The following is an 18,250-nucleotide window of genomic DNA, read 5'->3' as shown; positions in this document are numbered from 1 at the left end:
ACCACCACCACCCCCTCGACCATCTGCTCCAGGATAGCACAGTTTGCCACCACATAGCTAAATAATTTAAGCAGAAAAATTGTTTTGTGTACTGACCCAATGGCTTTGTTTTTTGGGGAACTGTTCTTCAAGACATCCTTCAGTGCCCCTGCTGGCCTGCGCTGTCAGTCTGAAACTTCAGAGCTGTCTTATCTGTCACTCTAATCTATTTATGTTAGTTTTTCCTCCGTGTTGGCACGTCACTCTGTGTGGCATAGTGATTAGAGTAGCTGGAGGATGTAGGGCAGCCGTATGAATACATTTCCTCCACTCTCACACTCATTTAGACGACCAGTTGGAGTTGAACTGATGGATAGGATCGTTAAGCTGATAGGCAGATTGCGGAGGAAGAGTGGGGATATTTGATTGCAGAATATCAGTGGAAGTGGTACATGATTGAGTGCTCGAATATTAAAATCTCAAGAGTCCTTTCAACAGTAGACAAAATCACTGTTGTTTTTTTTTTCCCCCTTCTTTCCCAGTAAATCTTTTTACCGTATACATCTGAACTGAGAAAATGTCGTGTAACTCATTTCTTCGCCCGACTCCCCCGCTACAGCTCTCGTATATTTTATAGAGATAAATGTTTGAAGAAACATACATGATACAGATATTTTCTAGCACAAATCAGCCTTGAATGTGTCCCCGGTGTGTATTTATACTTCTCCTGACCCCAGCGTTACCTTTGGGTAAATTTCCATTACAACTGCATAATTCACCAAAAAATTGAATTGTCAGTGCCTCTCCAGAGGTGAAAGACTCGAGAAATCCTTCCGAATCAGACCCTTTATTCACACTGTAACAAAAAAAAAAAAAAAAAGAAGAAGGAAAAAAAAGAGAAAACTGCTCACAGATCTACAGGGAAACTCAATTAAGAGCCACATTCATGAGAGCAGAGTCTGCAGCCACATACCTCACATTCTCCTGCTTCTGTTATCAATGACACATTTGGAAAAGGTCCGTCCCTGCCCCGCTCACGATTACATTTCTCAAGGGTGTCTCATTTAGAAGAAAGGGGAAGGGTGACAATGGACAACCCTGGCATTTCCCTCAGGAGTTGTGTCAAAACATGATGCCTCGTGAAGCAGTCAGAGCTGCAGAAATGGCCTTCAGCTTTGCTCCAGTCAGACAAACGTGGCAGACCGAGAGGTAGCCAGTATTAGGCTGCAAAATGAAGCCCTGCTCACAGACCCTGTAGATAATGGACATCTTGGGTTGTGGAGCGGCTCCCTCAGGGCCATTTGGAGCCCTCACGAAGAGCTTACAAACAGGGACTAGAGGGGGATTTAGCCTTCTTTTAGAGATGGAGTAGAGGCTTAGACCCTGTGGAGCACACAGTGTGATTCTTACGTCTATGGACGAAAGTACCTTTGGACCGTTGGACAGAGAATGTGTTTCATTGGTTTGTGTTGGGAGAAAAAGAAAGTATCGGATGCTTTTGTTCACCTAGGAACATTTTGTTAATTCTCTCGCTTAATCTTTTTCGACAGTAATAGTTTACTGCACATAGCGCCATTGTGCGTGAGGATCTGTTCTTGTGCAGCATTGCTTTGCTTTTTATCACAGGAGTCTCTAGGCAGGTTTAAATGTTGATGTTGGAAAGCCCCAAGCTATCTTTTTTTTTTTTTTTTTCTCGAGCATGGCTTTTACCTACTAAACTAACCCCGGATGCTGGCTAAAAATAGAGCCTTTGTGAGCACAGCTTTAGCAAAGGGAAAAAAAAAGATGTGGTTACTCATCAGTGAATTGAAAAACAAGTGGAGCAGACAAGTGTCTTTGCCCTGCCAATGTGAACTAAAACAGAGAGGGCCTCAGAGAATAAAGCAAGCCATGATTGCACCAGGTAAGACAAAGCAGGCAGGGTGCAGAGACCACAGAGAATCCCTTATGAAGTGGCCTACCCCTCGCCTCCAGCTGAGCCTTTCATTGTGCTGTTGTTTCTAGGGGGCTTGGATGGCAGCTTAGATTAGATCGCACTGAGTAATGGATTGGAGCTGACGAAAACCTGCTGCAGCTCAACATCACCACAGCTAGGATCCCTGCACTGCTGCGGATCTGGCTGGTTTATTCGGATCAATTTGAGTTGCCCTCATTGTTAATAACCCTGTGTATATTCATGCTAACATTGTTCTCCTCTAATCTGTATTCATGCGAGTATTTCATTCAATCCCTTTGCAAAGCCGGCCCTAAATCCTTGCCAATCACATTTTGCCACTTCATAATTCTCCAATTGAATATTGCCATGAATGACTTTTCAGTCTCTCTCCCAAAACTGAGTGGATCACTGTGTTGGTTATATTTGTGTAAGATTCTATTTGCATTTAAATGTATAGTAGAAGCTTCTATTTTCTCGAGTATTTGTTTGGTGGAACGTCGTACGAAATGACATACATCTTTTGCAAATTTCTAATCCGAGCTAATCAATTACTAAAATTTTGCTTGATAAAAAAGAAACCCTACAGCTTCATCACTCTATAGAGGTACTCAAGCAAGGCATGATAATTTGGATGTTTATCCTTAGACAGGTTTTGATTAAAACTACAGAGATGAGCACGGATTTGGGTAAATGTGGGAGTGATTGGAATGAATAAAACATGGCTTTTTAAAAGGCTGTTCAGGAGACAGAGAGCGGGAGGGGGAGAAAAAAAAAAAGCTGTGTTTAGTAACAGAAACCTGCTGTGTGGCCATTGTGGGGGATGATGTGTTAATCGAGCCACAAACTGTGTGGTTTTTCAGGCCAGAGGTCTCATTTAAACAGGCACGGAAAAGAGAAATGTATTTGAGCCGGGCCCCGCTGGCTGCTAGCCCTTGACTCCATTGCAGTAATGTAAATTGTGGATTAGGTGCTGTTAGCTGGGACCCCCTCAACCCCTCTCCAGCCACTGCCCCCTCCTTCTCTTTTCCATTAAGACAGCTGGTATCTTTCAAAGGGTCCTGGCCCAGTGATTGATGTGTAATAGCTCCAAGCCTCACCTGCCCCCTCAGAGCGTTATTCATCGGCCAGGCAGCCAGCACTCCTTTCTGCTAAGCACTTTGTTTCCCAGGTAGTGGGTGGAGAGCCATCTCCCTCGCTTTCGCTCTCTGTCTCGCTTTCTCTTTCTCGTTTCTCTTCCCTCTCAGCCATCAATACATTATGACTTTTCATTGCTGCGGTGTTACTACTTCAAACTGACTCACTGCTTTTCTTTTTTTTTTTTTTTTCCTTTTTACGCACTCAAACCGCACTACCGGTGAGCAGCAAATTAACCTCAGACAATTGGACATATTGTTAATTGACGGGTAAGAGTTTTAACAGAATTAAACATCAACCGGTGTGCCTTTTTATTTTGTTTGTTTCCTCGAACGCTAACAAATACATTTATGTTAACACCAGCAAGGTAATTGGAGATATAGAATTTGTAACGAGGCGGTTTTGTAAAGTGTATCCAGATGCAAACTAATAGCACGTAAGATTGTAAAGATACTTGCAGCGGCTTATAACTGCCCCCGACATCAAAGAAGAATGGGTCAGCCCTCCATTTGCAGCAGTTTAGACTCCTTGTTGGTTTCAGTAGAAGAGGCTTATGTTACTGATTAGAGGAGAGAAGAGGTGCTTAGCTCATACACAGATTTTGGCAGCCCCCCCTGGATTAGAGTTGTACTATCAAATGGTACCTTCATGAAGGTTTTCATGTACCTCACACCTCTAAAACATGTTGCTGGATATCTACATAGGCAGGGGGCTCCGTATGTATTTTGGCACACCACCTTGGTATATATATCAGTCGTGCGCGTGTGTGTCCTTGTAGCGCATACCCGTTAGTACTCTCCTGAGCCCTCGCGTCTTCTGTGTGCACTAATGTGTTCTTGTGTGTATATGCCGGCAGCCCAGTGGTCGCCGTGGTAACTCATCATTAGGTGATTAATGGGGCTGTGACGAGGCTGCAGTTTAATCAGGCCCGGTGTTTGTGTTGAAGCCGACGACAAGAGCAGCTGCCCTGTCAGTTGGTGTCTGCTCACGAGATGACAGCACCCGCTGCTGAGGAGTGCCGTTGTCAAAAGCGCTTCATTGTATGTGTGTGTGTGTGTGTGTGTTTGTGCCAAAAGCCCTTTCTTCCACCTTCCGTCTATTCTCCTCCTCATATTCTCTCCGGCTTCCCTCGGTAAAAGATATGCTGTATAATTTTCACTCGATGCTGGTGCTGCTTTACCTGGTTCAATCTCTGTCCCTGCCTAATTTTTCACTCTTCCAAACCCCGCCATCACAACCATGGTAACGCGGGTGCTGATTGCCTGGTCTGATCCCTCTGGGGGCTGTAATAACTATTTCTAGTTAATTTGTTGCGGTGGGGGTGCAGAGGAGGGGAGGGGGGGGGGACACTGGCAGTAAATGAGTAGCCTCCTTTGTAGGCGCTGTGTGTAGAGGCAGTGTAGTGCAGACAGCGTGATGCTTCAGCTTTGCCCACTTCACTGTTTATGGAGGATTTCATTATGGCATGAGAAAGTGGTGGCAGGGCATAGATAGCTAAAAGTGGCAGTGGACTAGGCATGGCAATGACTGACTCTGCCTCCTTCCTCTCCCCCCTTTCCCTACCCAGTGGATTGCTATATTCTTCCCTCCAGAGCTGTCACTTCACATTAGCACAGCGGTGACTGTCAGCCAGGGCAGAGGGCTGGGGTGGGGTGCAGTCCAGTAAACCAGCGGACACACACACACACACTCACAAGCTCACAGATGAGCAGAATTGAGCCTGGTGTCATCACAAATGGTCTGCAGAGAAGCCAGCCTCTTAACTCTGTCATTGCTACATCTTTCCTGTGGCCTTACAAACTAGAAAAACAGCGACAAAACCCTCAGTACATTATCTCTGAGTAATTGTATTGGCTGCATGCCTCATCTTCAATACGGCAGTACCTTATTCAGTTACGACTTCTCCTTACCGGCTGCACTAGTCTTCCTACTTTTTTCTTTTACCCTTTAATAACTCTGTTTTAGCACCTCTCTGAAAGAATGAAAATACGTTTGAGCAGGAAGTTAGAAGATTCTGTTCTTGGATAAAGCTGCTCAGTGCTCTCTGGAGTATACATAGTTGTGGAGGAGAATGCCAACAATTACTGTGATGTTGAGAGGAGTCAGCACAGCTGCCTCATCTCCAGGAACTAATCTTGTATTTCTCACCCACAAAAGATCTTCTGCAGTACAAAACAGCTATTTAACTGAGAACATGCGGCTTCTGTATTGTGAAGATGATGGTTATTGATGCAAGCTTATGTTGATTGTCCTTTTTCTTCTCATCCACAGCTTTTCTGAAACACTGGGGTTGTTGGTGTGGCCAAATTTTCCCTGGATTTGACTGGTAAATTCAGAAGACTGAAGCCCAGGCTCACAGTCTACCTTTCACGGAGGCCCAGCCGTGAGAGGACTGAGGAAGGCACGTGGCGGATCATGACGGCCGACAAAGAGAAGGAACGGGAGAAAGAGCGGGACAGGGACAGAGACAGGGACCGGGACAAAAGAGAGGCCGGGAAGTCCCGCCGGCAGGACGGGGACCGGGGAGACCGTGAAAGTGAGAGCTCCAGGCCCCGACGCAGCTGTACGCTGGAGGGCGGGGCCAAGAACTATGCAGAGAGCGAGCACAGCGAAGACGAGGACAACGACAATGGCAGCACTGGCGGAGGCAGTGGCACGGCCGAGGAGGCCGGCAAGAAGGGCAAAAAGAAGATGCCTAAGAAGAAGTCGCGCTACGAGCGCACAGAGAACGGAGAAATCACGTCTTTCATTACAGAGGACGATGTTGTTTACAGACCCGGAGGTAAGTCTTGGTCATGGCTAATCTAATTGTGCGAGCAGGTGAGCCGCACTTATTAGCTTTGCTACGAACTGCACTGAACACAAGTCGGTGTCCATTTATAGATCCTGCCAGGTTACCAATCATAAGCCCACCTTTATGGCATCCCATGTATTAATTTATGATCCAACTCAATAAGCTTGTTTAAGGGATTAAGAAAATATTTTAATTGATCAATGATTTATTCCTGCGTTCATAAAGAAACAGTCAACTCGGGTGTCATAAGCTGCTGAGGGACTGCAGATTCTCTAAAGTAGCAACTCTCACAACAGAAGTAGTCCCTCAGGCGAGAAGCTGATGCATCATACAATCAATTCCAAGTTGACCCACTCTGAGCTTTGTCTTGAGCTAAGTCAATAAAGCAAAGTGGTGCTTCAGTATATGATGTGATAGTGACGACAGCCGCGATAATGATTCCAGCCCCAACACCGTCTGACTCACTGAAAATATGCTATCTCCTCCGGGGCCACGAACTACTCTAGTTTCCTGGAGAGATTTTTTTGAGCCGCGGTGCAATGTCTTGATTATGTCGGATGACTGAGGACGAGAAGAGAACCAACCTTTTCCGCAGCTGTAAACATGGCCTCCTGTTCACCTACTGTTTATAAATTGGTTGTATTAGAGGCGGGAATGTCAACACACACTGACGGAAGGAAGCCAGGCTCGCGAGTCATGTGTGTATAGTCTACTCTCTCTCCTGCTGCTCAGCGCTATCCTTCCTCGCAACTAAATCATCGGCGCCATGGCTTTTCATTTATCTAGGAGCTAGCGAAAGGTCAAGTAGTGGGGGGGCGGCCCACATTGCTTGGATATTTAATGGGAAGACATAGAAAATTACAACCAGTGTGTTAGGTTATCTTCTCCTTCAACTGCCTAACCAGGCACACATCTGCACAAATGCCCTCCTTTTACCTTCTTAGCTACTAAATAGATATCCTCAGATAGATGCAGTGAAACAGCCAGACGTCTTCACCCTACACTTTCAGTCAAGCTGTGTAATCTGGTCGGCTAAATTATCTTTGCACTGCTATCAGTGGAGGTCCCCGAGCAAGCAGTCACACACTGAACCCGAGCCTTGTTGTTGCTCACTCTATTTCTGTGTGACTCCATCGAAGCCCTCTTTTTTTTACTTGGCATTTCATGTTTAATAGAGAGAGCACCGGTGCTGTGTCTCATAACCAACCATGCGGGGCAGGGGGTGGGGGTAGAAAGGATTGGGAGGGGGTTTGGTTGAGAGGGGTTTTTTTTGTGGACAAAAACGGAAGCACTCAGTTACATCAATGAAACATTCAAAAGGCGTATAAACAAAGTCGACCGTGAATTATCCCCACCGAATATTTATATTTCCACATCCGAGCGAACGGCACAGCCAAAGTCTGGTTGATGGGGAATATTTATGTTTCCTGTCTTTTCCTTCAATTGGTTTGACAGGTTTAGAGGGTCTGAATGTTACAAACCTGCCCCCACTGTGTAGATTGGAGCAGTTAGATTGCATTAGATTAGGAATGAGCCCCTGATTCAGTAGTGGTGGCCCCCGCACCGGTACACTCATTTGTAATTTAGCTCCTATTTATAACATGGCAGATCTTCCACCTCAGCAACTGACTTCCTGCTGTCTCCTCTGGTTATTGTTCAACTGATAGGCTGTGTGTGTGTCTGTGTGTGTGTGTGTGTCTGTGTGCGTGTGTGTGTGCGCGTCTGTTTTCCTCCTCCTGCTTGGTCATTGGTAGCAGCCTTCTTGCAATCAGATTTGATGTGTGCAGCTTAGGCAGGCACAAATCCTGCAATGGATTATGCTTTACTAAATGTTAAATCCCTTTATAGCCGTCTAGTGACACACAATATGTAAAACTGACCACCCTCAGAGAGGGATTTACGCCACCCCAGACGTGGGGAGAGGGCGGCTGCGATGGAGAGCAGTGCAGAGAGCGAAAGAAATTTTCAACCAGAATACTGTTTTGATTGCTTTTGTCACACAGAGATATAGAAGCATACAGGCCCGTGTCATCACATAAGAAAAAACAGGTAAGCTAGTATTGAAACCATCTCCACACTCCCAGTCTCCAGCCACACTCCAATCTCTCTGCTTAGCCTTTCTATCCCTTGAAGATGGGTTCAGGCGGCTTAGTGCACATCGATTGGATGGGGAAGGGTGGACGAGGAAGTGCAATTGGCCAGTAGGTGGGCCTGCAGCTAACTCTACCTTTGCTGCTGTTTAAAAGGGATGGAGGAGTGTGTCTGTGATGGTGGCCAGGGGACTGTGTCCCGGGCCATTTGTATGGTCTGCTGCTGTGGTGAACAGCCCAGTGCAGTGCAAGCAGACATGCCAAATCGATCTGTGCCCTGTGGCTGAGCTCTCACCACCTCCCCAGGCCGGGCCAGACATCTCCAGAGCCTGTTCTGTACACTCATCCATCCCCCCCACCCTGGATTATAGATCCTCTCTCTAGAGATTATACACACTGCCATGGGGGATCAATAGGAGACACCCTAGAAGCATAGAGACACACAAAAAAACTTGTCCATGCACACACATATACATACTACGCTGATAACCAGCATTCGCGCACACCCACAAGTGTACTGTAACACATAGGCATGCACACAGTTACCCATACTGTATACAAGGAATACTTTTAACAGTCATAGACACGGTTCCTATCTCTGACAAGCACACTCCAACACACACCAGCTCAGTTTAATACACACACACACACACACACACACACACACACACACAGTACTATTCTCAGTGCTCATCCCTTCACTCCACTGCAGCAGGACTGTGCCTGTCGCTGCAGGTGGCAGACTGCCATACAAGTCTCCTTCCTTCCTAACTGACTAACTGGCTGGCCGCTCGCTTTAAAATGGAGAGCACTGCTTCTGCCATTCCTACCTCAGCGTGTGTCACACAACATGGCCACCTCATCAACTCAACGAGGATGTGGCTTGATTAATTTTAGTGACAGATTTGTGTGTAGTGAGCGCAGTGTATAATACAAAAAGATAGCACAGGCTAGACTGATAAAAACACCTTGTGTGTATGAGTGTTGAGGGAGTCGTTGATGTGGACAGCTGGCGCTTCTTGCTGCAGCCGCCACAGAACCCTGGGGGGAGTGTTGTGTGTCTGTGTGTGTGTGTGTGTGTGTGTGTGTGTGTGTCACTGTATGTATCATGTGCATACACAGCAAGCTGTGCAGCAGCAGTATGTCTAACACACACACAGTGCTGGATAACCAGGCCGCCTCCTTTCGTCAAACTTTGGACCAACTGTTGGCAGCCGCACAAACCTGCCATGTTCTTAATGTTTACAAGGGCGTCCGTTTTTCTTCAGATATGTGACAGCTGTAATTTCCTTCACGTTGTATATAGCGCGTCTCATTATTTTTGCTAATGCTGGCATTTATTAACCGCATTGTGTATCGACCAGATGCGACAGATCCACATTAAATCTCAATTTCTCAGTCGCCTCAGTTATAAATTTTTAACGGTGCAGTTAAAGTGTAAATATAATTTCACTGAGGCTCTCTGACAAGAACAGCTGACTTCCTGACTGCTCCCTTTGCAGCTACTCAAGTACACCAGACATTTAGATATTATTAGAATCTGTCTGTCGGAGTTTTTTAAAAAAAATACCTGAACTCCACTCTGTAGCTTTTAAAAGGAAAACGCTAGGTGTTTAAATCTCGAGTATAATGCCATCGTCTGACTAAATATTAGCTGTATTCAGTAGGGATCTTATTGAGAAGCTGTTATAATGTGGTTCAGTAAACGTTGGTTATTCTCGAGCCAAAGCATCCAGCATGAGCACAGCACATCCCCTGTGCTCCGAAGGCTAGCTGTCGATCAGTTTGCAGTTTTTAGTCGAGCTAGCATAAGGGACAAGCCCTCAGAGTCAGTTCACATTGAAACATAGCAGTGTGAATCTGTAGCCTGTCGCTAACTGAACAGATCTATTTTTAAAAGGCCCTCTCTGCTCTCCCATCTCTCCCCACGCTAGAGACTCTGGGAAAAGGGCTTTTTAGTGAAATCCAACCACCTGCCGACTGCTAAATGAGAAAGCGTGGGCTAGCCGAGAGGGAAAGGAGAGGGGTGGTGGATGAGGGAGGAGGAGCAGGAGGGGGGGGGTGGGATGTTGTCAAAGAGCCTCTGTTCTCCCCCAGGAGCTCAGTCAGCTGTAGGCCTGCCCTATTGTAGAGAGCTGATGGTATCGCTTGCCAGGTATTTCCCACTGCTTTTCCAGTGAGAAGAAGGGAGACTTGTTGGGCCCCGGTGGAAGTGAGGAGACGAAGAAAAGTTGGAATCGAGTGTCGGTGCACCTTCAGGACCCGACTGCCTGTTACGCCTCCCCCCTACTGGGACCGACCCAGTGGGAAGCGGCAGCGCTGGTCATCAGCTGGTTTCGCTCACAGAACTGCTGTGAATCAGTAGCAACGCCAGTGTGCCTCTTTCTCCTGAGCCCTCTAGTCCCCTCACACCCCTGCGCTTCCATTATTGCATTCCTTGCGCTATTTAATTTTAGGATCAGTAGAGTCTAAGAGGGGGGTTGTGTTGCTAAAGCCACACTCTCCTTTACTGTGTTTTTTTTTTTTTGCATGCACGCGCTGACACTTTGAGCACCACTTTTAACAATGCAGGTGCATCCTGCCTCACGGCTAACACGTACCACCTGCAAGCATGGCTTAATCAAACGGCCGCTTTTGATTTTAAAAAGCCTGTCTTGCATCTTTAAAAAAAAAAATATGGGCCCCCTCCTTCCCCCCGTCACTGTTTACAAAACATTGGCATCCATAACTGTGTTCACAATGTGACTCCTCCATTGTTGCTGGTGCATAAAAGAAAAGCCAAAGCGATATTATCTAAGAACTCCACCTCCCCTCTGCTGGAATGCTGCAGCAAATTAAACAGCATCTTATTTGCTTGATACAGAGAGAGAGAGAGTAGGACACGGCTCTTTTGCTGAGTCTAGGTGTGTTTTAGATTAGACATGCTTGGCAGCCATAAGAGAATGGCTGGCTGAACAATGAACCACAGCAGAAAAAAATTGCAGCGAATGTGTGTGTGTGTGTCGTGAGGTTATAACAATGAATATTCAGTCGCTTGAACTCAGCAGCGATATTGTAATTGGACAAACAATGACCACCAGGATCGTGTTTCGGCGCGGCGCTCGGGTCTGAGGAACTGCACTCAGTAGCTTCATGATTATCTCCGTCTGTCGAAGTATCGAGCTCTCGCTCTCCCGTCTGGGTGGCGAGGAGGTCAGCGGCTGAAGAAGCCGAGCTCGGAGCTGCCGGAGGAACTGAGAGCGCTCATCTAGAAAGGGCCCTAGCCGTGGTTCTCCCTCCTACAGTGAAGGCTACATGCATCCAGCCGGCACACACTTCAATCCTTTAAAAAGAAAAAAAAAAAAAAAGCCCATCCCCCTACATAGACCCTCACCACAGTCAAACCCCTCGTCCCTCCCCTTTTCCACTTCTCCACTTGAGTGAGGAGACCCACTTCCAAATGCACAAAATGGCAGGAATGTTTAACAAGCCAGGCAGACCCTGGAGGAACCGTGTGGCCCGTTTCAAACCACCGCCAACCCCCACCTTCCCCTCCAACCCAACCTCCCCGAGCTGCGCTGCCTCCTTTTTCGTTCAAATGGCAGAGTCTGAAGCGTTAACTTGGATTTAACTTTCACATTCATTGAGATTCGTGTTAAAGTCGCTTTCAGAGAAATGCCCTTGAGGTAGTAGACTTTTAGTGCCCAGGATGAATTCAAAATGTGCTTTTGACGTTCGAAGAATAGACTCGCTTGCTGTCTGTGAATGATTAAACTAGATCCCTGTCTTTTTTTTCTTTTTTTTCCCCCTCCACCTCCACCTCCACCTCCACCACCACCACCTATCTTTTTCACTCTCGCTGTCTGTTCTTTATGCCTGTTGATGTGCTCAGGGGTGCAGACACGGAGATCTGGCCTCTCTAAATGAATGTGCCGCCGAGGTGAAGGGACACTAAACCCTAATTCCCCCGATTTGACTCCTCTGAAACATGTCATCTCATTCAGATTAGTCTCTTTTGTTCTCCGCCCTCCCCCCACTCCCTCCGTCCTGCTCCCTCCCTCCTCGTCTTCTTCCTCCACCCGCTTCTTCTTCTTCTTCTTCTCTCAACACCACACTGCGTTGCTCACAGATCACACAATAGCACTGATGGATATTTTCATTCATGTTATCTTGTAAATGACTTCCAGGGATGGTGTAGAGAGGGGAGAAGGAGGAAGGGGGTGCAGAGGAGGGTTGGGAGGGGGGGGGAGAAAGCGTGAAGAGGGCAGTAGTGAGAGAGATATAATGCGTCACTCAGAGCCAGCAAGGGCGATAACCCACCCCTCTTCCACTCTCCCTCCCCTTTAGAACAGCTCATTCAGCCCCACAGCAGATAACAAGCCCACCCTGGGGTTACACGCACACACACAGCCTCTCAAAAAAAACAAAGCCCATGATGTCAGAGGCGCACTTGTACACACCAGCCCCTTCTACAAATGGTATCTAGGGTGTCAGAGCCATTTAATATCTTTGCCACCCCTCGTTTTTTTTTCTCCTGCAAGCGGTAAGATAAACCACAGCCAGATCGATAACTCTGTTGACACAAACAAATAACAGATGATGGCAGTGTCAGTCATTGAAAAAAAAAAAAAGGAAAGAAAAGGTAGCCACACATCTTTTGTGAGATGGAAACTGCAGTCTTCCTGCGCTGAACAGCTCAGCATGTGTTTCTGGTGAAATGAGCACCAGCAGTTTTTTTTTGTTGTTGTTCTTCTTGTTGTTGTCAGTGTAAATCTAAGCTATGCTGTTTTTTTGTTTTTTTTTTTCTTACCGAGCTGCAAGATATTGTCCCCCCTTCATGGCTTGCGTGTTAATAATAGCAGAACGGTAGGAGCAGTCAAATAGCTTGTTCCATCTGAATAGAAGGTCACATCTATTTTTCTATCAATTAAGCGAGCGGCTTGTTGAGCGAGCGAGAACTCTGTTTTACAGGGAAGTATTTAAAACCTCAATAATTTTATGCTCAGCTTGATCACACTCGTGTTTTTTTTTTTTTTTTGTTATAGCGAAGCGGCAAAGGTGACTGTTTTTCTAATTTGACTTTTGTGAATTCAAATGCCTTTTTTTTCTGCAATCATTCCAACACCTGGCTGTTTCTGGAAAAGCACCATGCCAGGCTTTGCAGTAACCATTAGCCATGTCCTCCTCCTCCTCCCCCCTCCTCCTCCCGCCGCCTGCCTCCTTCCTCTTTTCTTCTCGACTGAAGTGGCTGTGTGTTTTTTGTCCTCTGCAGCGTGAATGTTTTTGTTAAGGAGATGAGAGTTCACGACCTGGCCATACCACCAGTCACATTCAATTTAACTACACAGCCGGCCAAGGGCCACCTTCCTCACACACGGTGTTAGAAAACCGCTTTAGACGCTCGCGAGGGGTTATGTCATTAAGCAGCATTTTTAAACAATTACGGGGTGGAATTTTTTCCACTAAAGCTAACCCAGAGCTAACGGAACGCACAGAGGTGTAGTTGTCATCTTCTAGGAACAAGTTACAGTGATGACTCTAGGGTGGGATGGGGTTAAAGCCAGTATTGCTCACTGGTGTATAAATGGAGTGGAACAATAACATAATTCCCCTAGGGCGTAATGTTTGCTTTGGAAAGGCAACCTTGTAGCGCTCCAAAAGTCCTTAATCCTATTACTCGCATTCCAATTGAATTTGACTCAAGGAGAAAAATGTCTTTTCAGCAGAGGTAACAGCACGCAAAATAATATATTACTGAGTCTGGCTGCTTAAAAACATGAAAGCTTTGAGAAGTGTGAACATCTTCTTTAAACCCCCCTCCCTCTCCTTCTTTTTTTTTTCTTCTCACTTGCAGATTGTGTGTACATTGAGAGTCGGCGACCCAACACTCCCTACTTCATTTGTAGCATTCAGGATTTCAAGCTGGTAAGTAGATTCTCAGTTCCTGTCTGTCCTTTTTCATATCCTCACACGAGCCTGACGTTCAGCACCAACCCACCCGGAAACCTCATGTCCCTTTTGCTGGAAGAAAAATACCACTGTTTCTGAAATTCAAGTGGAAGTCAAGCCTACACAAGCATGTGCGGCAAAAAGAGTCTAATGAGATTTTTTAATAAAGGTCATAGCGAAAAGCAGTCGGATTTTGAAATAATTTCATATCCTGTAATTTGTTGTGTGGACAAATAAAAATTCCTCCGAGAGTCTGGCTTGAATATTACGCTCCTTTGCAATGCACTGGCAGTGTAATAATGCTTGTAATGGAAATATAGATGTTTTGTAGATGCACTTAATTGATTTAATGAAGGAGACCTTCACCAGTTTTCAATTGATTTTTTGCACAACCTAATGTGGCCAAATTGGCTCTTTTGCTGAATAAAGAAAGAAATTAGTTTTTAATTTGCTTCGGAGAATGGCTGATTCATCAGGCTCGGTCACTTTAGTGAGGTGGTGCTTGTATTCTCAGCAACAGGACACTTTAAATGTATCACAGTGCACACACACACACACACACACACACACACACACACACACACACACACACAATTGATTTTTCTCACACTGCATTCTCCATGTTTGCTAAAGGAGAAGCTGCATTTGAGTTCACCCACAACAGATTTGTCTTTGTTCATGCAGATGAAAAAGGATGCAGCATTATGGTTTAAGAGATGCAGTTAGTCTGCTACATTGTAATTGACTCTAATGATACACTGAACCACAGTTTTAGCAAATGGGAATGTTCCACATGCAGACGAGCTCATTCGAGTAATTCACTGCCTAATCTGTGCTTGTGCTTTCATAAAAGGAAGTTCTTACACTACCAGTGGTAATGTTTTTGTTGAATGTTGGATGTTTCTCAAAGGTCAGTGCATCCAGACAAATGTTGCTATTGGCTGAGGAAATTTACAGGTCAGAGTTCGCCATATGCAAATTTGCCAGTGAAGCCTGAAATTGATTATGCAACTGAATGTGATTGTTTTTAATTGGTCTTTTGTATGGTTTCCAACCGCCATGAGCAAAAGGCGGAACACGTTTTGGTCCAGGTTTGCGATAATGTGACTGCCGTTTAATGGGCAGAGGCTGCTGGAATATTTAATCAATGAGTTGTTGTCGCCAAATGAAGGCACGGCTCCGCCAAGTGTTGCTTGTCTTTTTACAGTTTGGTTGTCTAAGCAGAGCACCAGGACATTTAGTGAGCCATTACATTGGACGCAGGGCCAAAGTAGTGACTTCCAAAAGTTACAAATCAGCTCAGAGACCACACAAACATGCACCGCCGCTTTCTTAAAGGTGGAATAGTGAGTGTATGGAGAACGTTTGTGTGCTAAGTGCTCATCCTCTGTTTGCTGTTTGTGTGTGGGAATACTAGTGTACATGAAGGGCAGTTGTTGTGTGTAGCAGTGGCTTTAAGGTGAGCTGTAGGCCTTGTAGCCAGCAGCAGGGCTTTAATCGGATTGCTGCTAGAGAGTGCTGAGGACGGCAGGAACCCCGCCTCACGCGCATGCGCAAAACACGCATGCAAACCCACGCACCTTGATTAAGAGCGCCAGAAGAGGTCCCGGGCAGACAGAGGTAATTGTCCAGGGAGGGAGATAGAATACAGGCTACATTAGCTGACCTTACTCTCTTTCTCTCTCTGTGTGTCTGTCTCTCCGTTACTCCCTCCCCCAATCCATCTGTAATTAATGAACAGCCATCTGCATGCCTGTATGTGTTTGAGCAGACTGTACCCTTGTCCTCCTATGTTAAAACAACAAGCCCCGCTGGCTCTCCAAACAAGTACAGCGTTTTTTCAATGAGCTCACTTTGTCACCACGCGACAAATCACAAAAAGTCTGCTACTGCACTGGCTACGGTGAAAACTGGTAATCTCCATTTAGTAGTCGAGCACAAAATCCTCTTTTAGGATGATAGCTGATTTAGATTGTAATTGCACATGTCGGTATAAACTACCATCTATGTGGCCATCCTCGAATCTGCCCCGTCACCCCTTGCGTTCAAAACTGGGGCACCGACTCGTGCCTTTGGGAGGGAAAAAAAAAATCATCCACTGGTTCTGCTTCTCTGTGAAACATAATGGTCGGTGTAATCTCATTTCCTCCTCGTGCCACAATATATTGAGAGGGAGAGACAACAGGCAACTTGAGATTCATGTAAGAGAACCGCGCATTAGACATCAACTCATTCTCTTTATTTCCCATCTCCCTTCTTTCCTCCCTGCTTCTAGCCTCCAACCCCCCACCTTTTCTTGCCACACAAATTATCGATCAACCCCCCTCTGCGTGGTGGAACAGGGCTTCGGAGGCACAGCAGAGGGGGAGGAAATTTTATTGGTCCTGAACCAAACAACCTCATCAATATTGCCCCTGTCGCACCCTTCTCCTTTTTCCCCTCTTTCTCTCCTTCCCCAGTCTTTAGGCTGTAACAGTCTCACTTGTGTACTTTATCTAATGACCTGTGAATCCAATTAGTGGCGTGTAGAAATCCTGCATGCAGCCATCAATCTCCCCCTGCGTGGAGAAGAACAAGGATTGAAGCCCGCCTCTCTGTCTCTGTATCTTTTATATCTCTCTCGCGCTGTGTGTCTTCTCTGCGTCGGGATGAATCTGAGCTTAGTCTTGTTGCATGTGTGTGCTTTTGTGCACACACACACACGAGCAGTCATTCAGCAATAACATATGCAAAAAAAAAGAAAATCCATTTTGCAGGATTATTGGGGTCATTCTAGACTTGGAGGACAATCATTTTCCCTAGCTTGTTTACTCAACAGTGGCAGCTGTGGTGCCCACTGCAACCTCTGTGACATATTGATCCAGCCATATAGATTTCAGCCTCCTGCCTTCCTCCTAAAATGTCTGCCCGGATACAAAGATGACCGGCAGGAGGCCATTTTAACCGTTAGAGGTATTAAACAAAATCAGCGTGACAAATTGCTGAAATGCGGGCGCTGACATTAATTCTCTGCCATGCCTACATTTAAATTATTAGAAAAAGGGAGACATTTATAATAACATTAGAAACCCCTTATCAGTTTTTTTTTTTTTAAAGTAATTTTATGACAAGATAGAAAATTGAAGCAGGAAAGTAAAATAAATATCTCATAGAACAGAACATTGTAAAATGTCAATTAATTGAATCAAAGAACGAATCAAACCGTCTATGTTAAGGTGTCTACAACTGCAGAATACAAAATGTACAGAAAACCATTATGTATTCTTTAAAAACCTGTCTTTGATTCTCTCTGATGTGATTAGTTTGGTCAATTAAGAGCCAACAATCCTCCAGTGTGTTTTCCCACAAGGGCTAGTTTCAGTTTACACCCAGTGTCGTGACCTTGTAATGTGTTTACAATCTATATTTGATGAGAGTAATGCAGTGAGCCTGCCAGCCGCTGCTTTGTGCGGTCGCATGCGCGTGTCGTGTTTATGCTCTGGTCGTGCTACTAATAATACACTTAGCAGTTCGATACATATGTATCTGGCTCAGGACGACACACACAGATGTGAGTTGCCTGTTGCTGCCAGTACGGAGGAGAATGTAAGACAACAAGCCGTCTGACATTGCTGAACAGTCTGCGGCCATATCTGCCCATTGACCCTGACTCCGCCGATCCATCCTGCTTTTCTTACCTCGATTGTCTCCTCCGTCTCCATTTCTCTCCCTCTCACTCTCTCATCTGTCTGTTTCTACACTTCATTCTCCCCCCCCACCCTCTACCCTCCCCTCATCCCCTCTCCTCTTTATCTGCTGTCACTCACCTCCCCTCCCTCCTCCCATCCCATGTTCAAGTCATTGTGTCCATGTCCTCGATGCTCATTGACCCTCCTACCTCCCTCTCTGCTTGTATCTAACCTCATTTGCTGTTATTGGCCAAGTCAGCTGTGTTCAATCCTCCCTCCCTTCCCCATATCCTTTTTTTTTTTCTCTCTCTCTCTCTTTCTCTCTCTCTCTCTGCTTCCTCCCAGCATCCCTGTCTCCCTCCCTCTTTCACTAATGGAGTGATTGCAGCGTTTCTCCCTCTGGGAACAAGGGATTGAGGAGCCCAGTACGCCATCACACACCCACACACAGTCTCTTTTCCACTGTTAGCTTTACACTCACACACACACACATGCACATCTCCACCCCTGGATCTTCCTGCTTATGGACATTTAATTAGATGCCACGTACAATGCAATTATCTTGCCAGGAGTCCAGCTCATATGTTGCAGTCCTGATCAGCTTAAAGGGATTAAGGATTTTCTTTGTCATATAACCAGTATGCGGCATGTATGCGCACTGTATTCTCTAATTTTTTTATTTAGTCCCCCTCATTTGGCTGCAATGTAAGGTTATACCAGT

The 18,250-nt window shown here is 45.8% G+C and overlaps 1 protein-coding gene across 4 annotated transcripts in view; it reads left to right on the top strand.

Moving 5' to 3' along the window:
- rerea (arginine-glutamic acid dipeptide (RE) repeats a) overlaps nt 1-18,250 on the top strand; it is a 126,428-nt gene that overhangs the window by 46,639 nt on the left and 61,539 nt on the right. For all 4 annotated transcript variants that reach the window (XM_008295740.1, XM_008295747.1, XM_008295755.1 and 1 more), the window contains 2 exons: nt 5,321-5,831; nt 13,767-13,837. In XM_008295740.1, the coding sequence (XP_008293962.1) occupies nt 5,465-5,831; nt 13,767-13,837 (438 nt within the window). In that variant the 5' untranslated portion in view covers nt 5,321-5,464. The remainder of the gene's footprint in view (nt 1-5,320; nt 5,832-13,766; nt 13,838-18,250) is intronic.

This window comes from Stegastes partitus, unplaced genomic scaffold, assembly GCF_000690725.1.
Source record: "Stegastes partitus isolate 25-593 unplaced genomic scaffold, Stegastes_partitus-1.0.2 Scaffold24, whole genome shotgun sequence".
Taxonomy (NCBI): domain Eukaryota; kingdom Metazoa; phylum Chordata; class Actinopteri; family Pomacentridae; genus Stegastes; species Stegastes partitus.
Note: the sequence above shows the minus strand (reverse complement) of the source record. Positions and strands in the feature narration are given on the sequence as shown.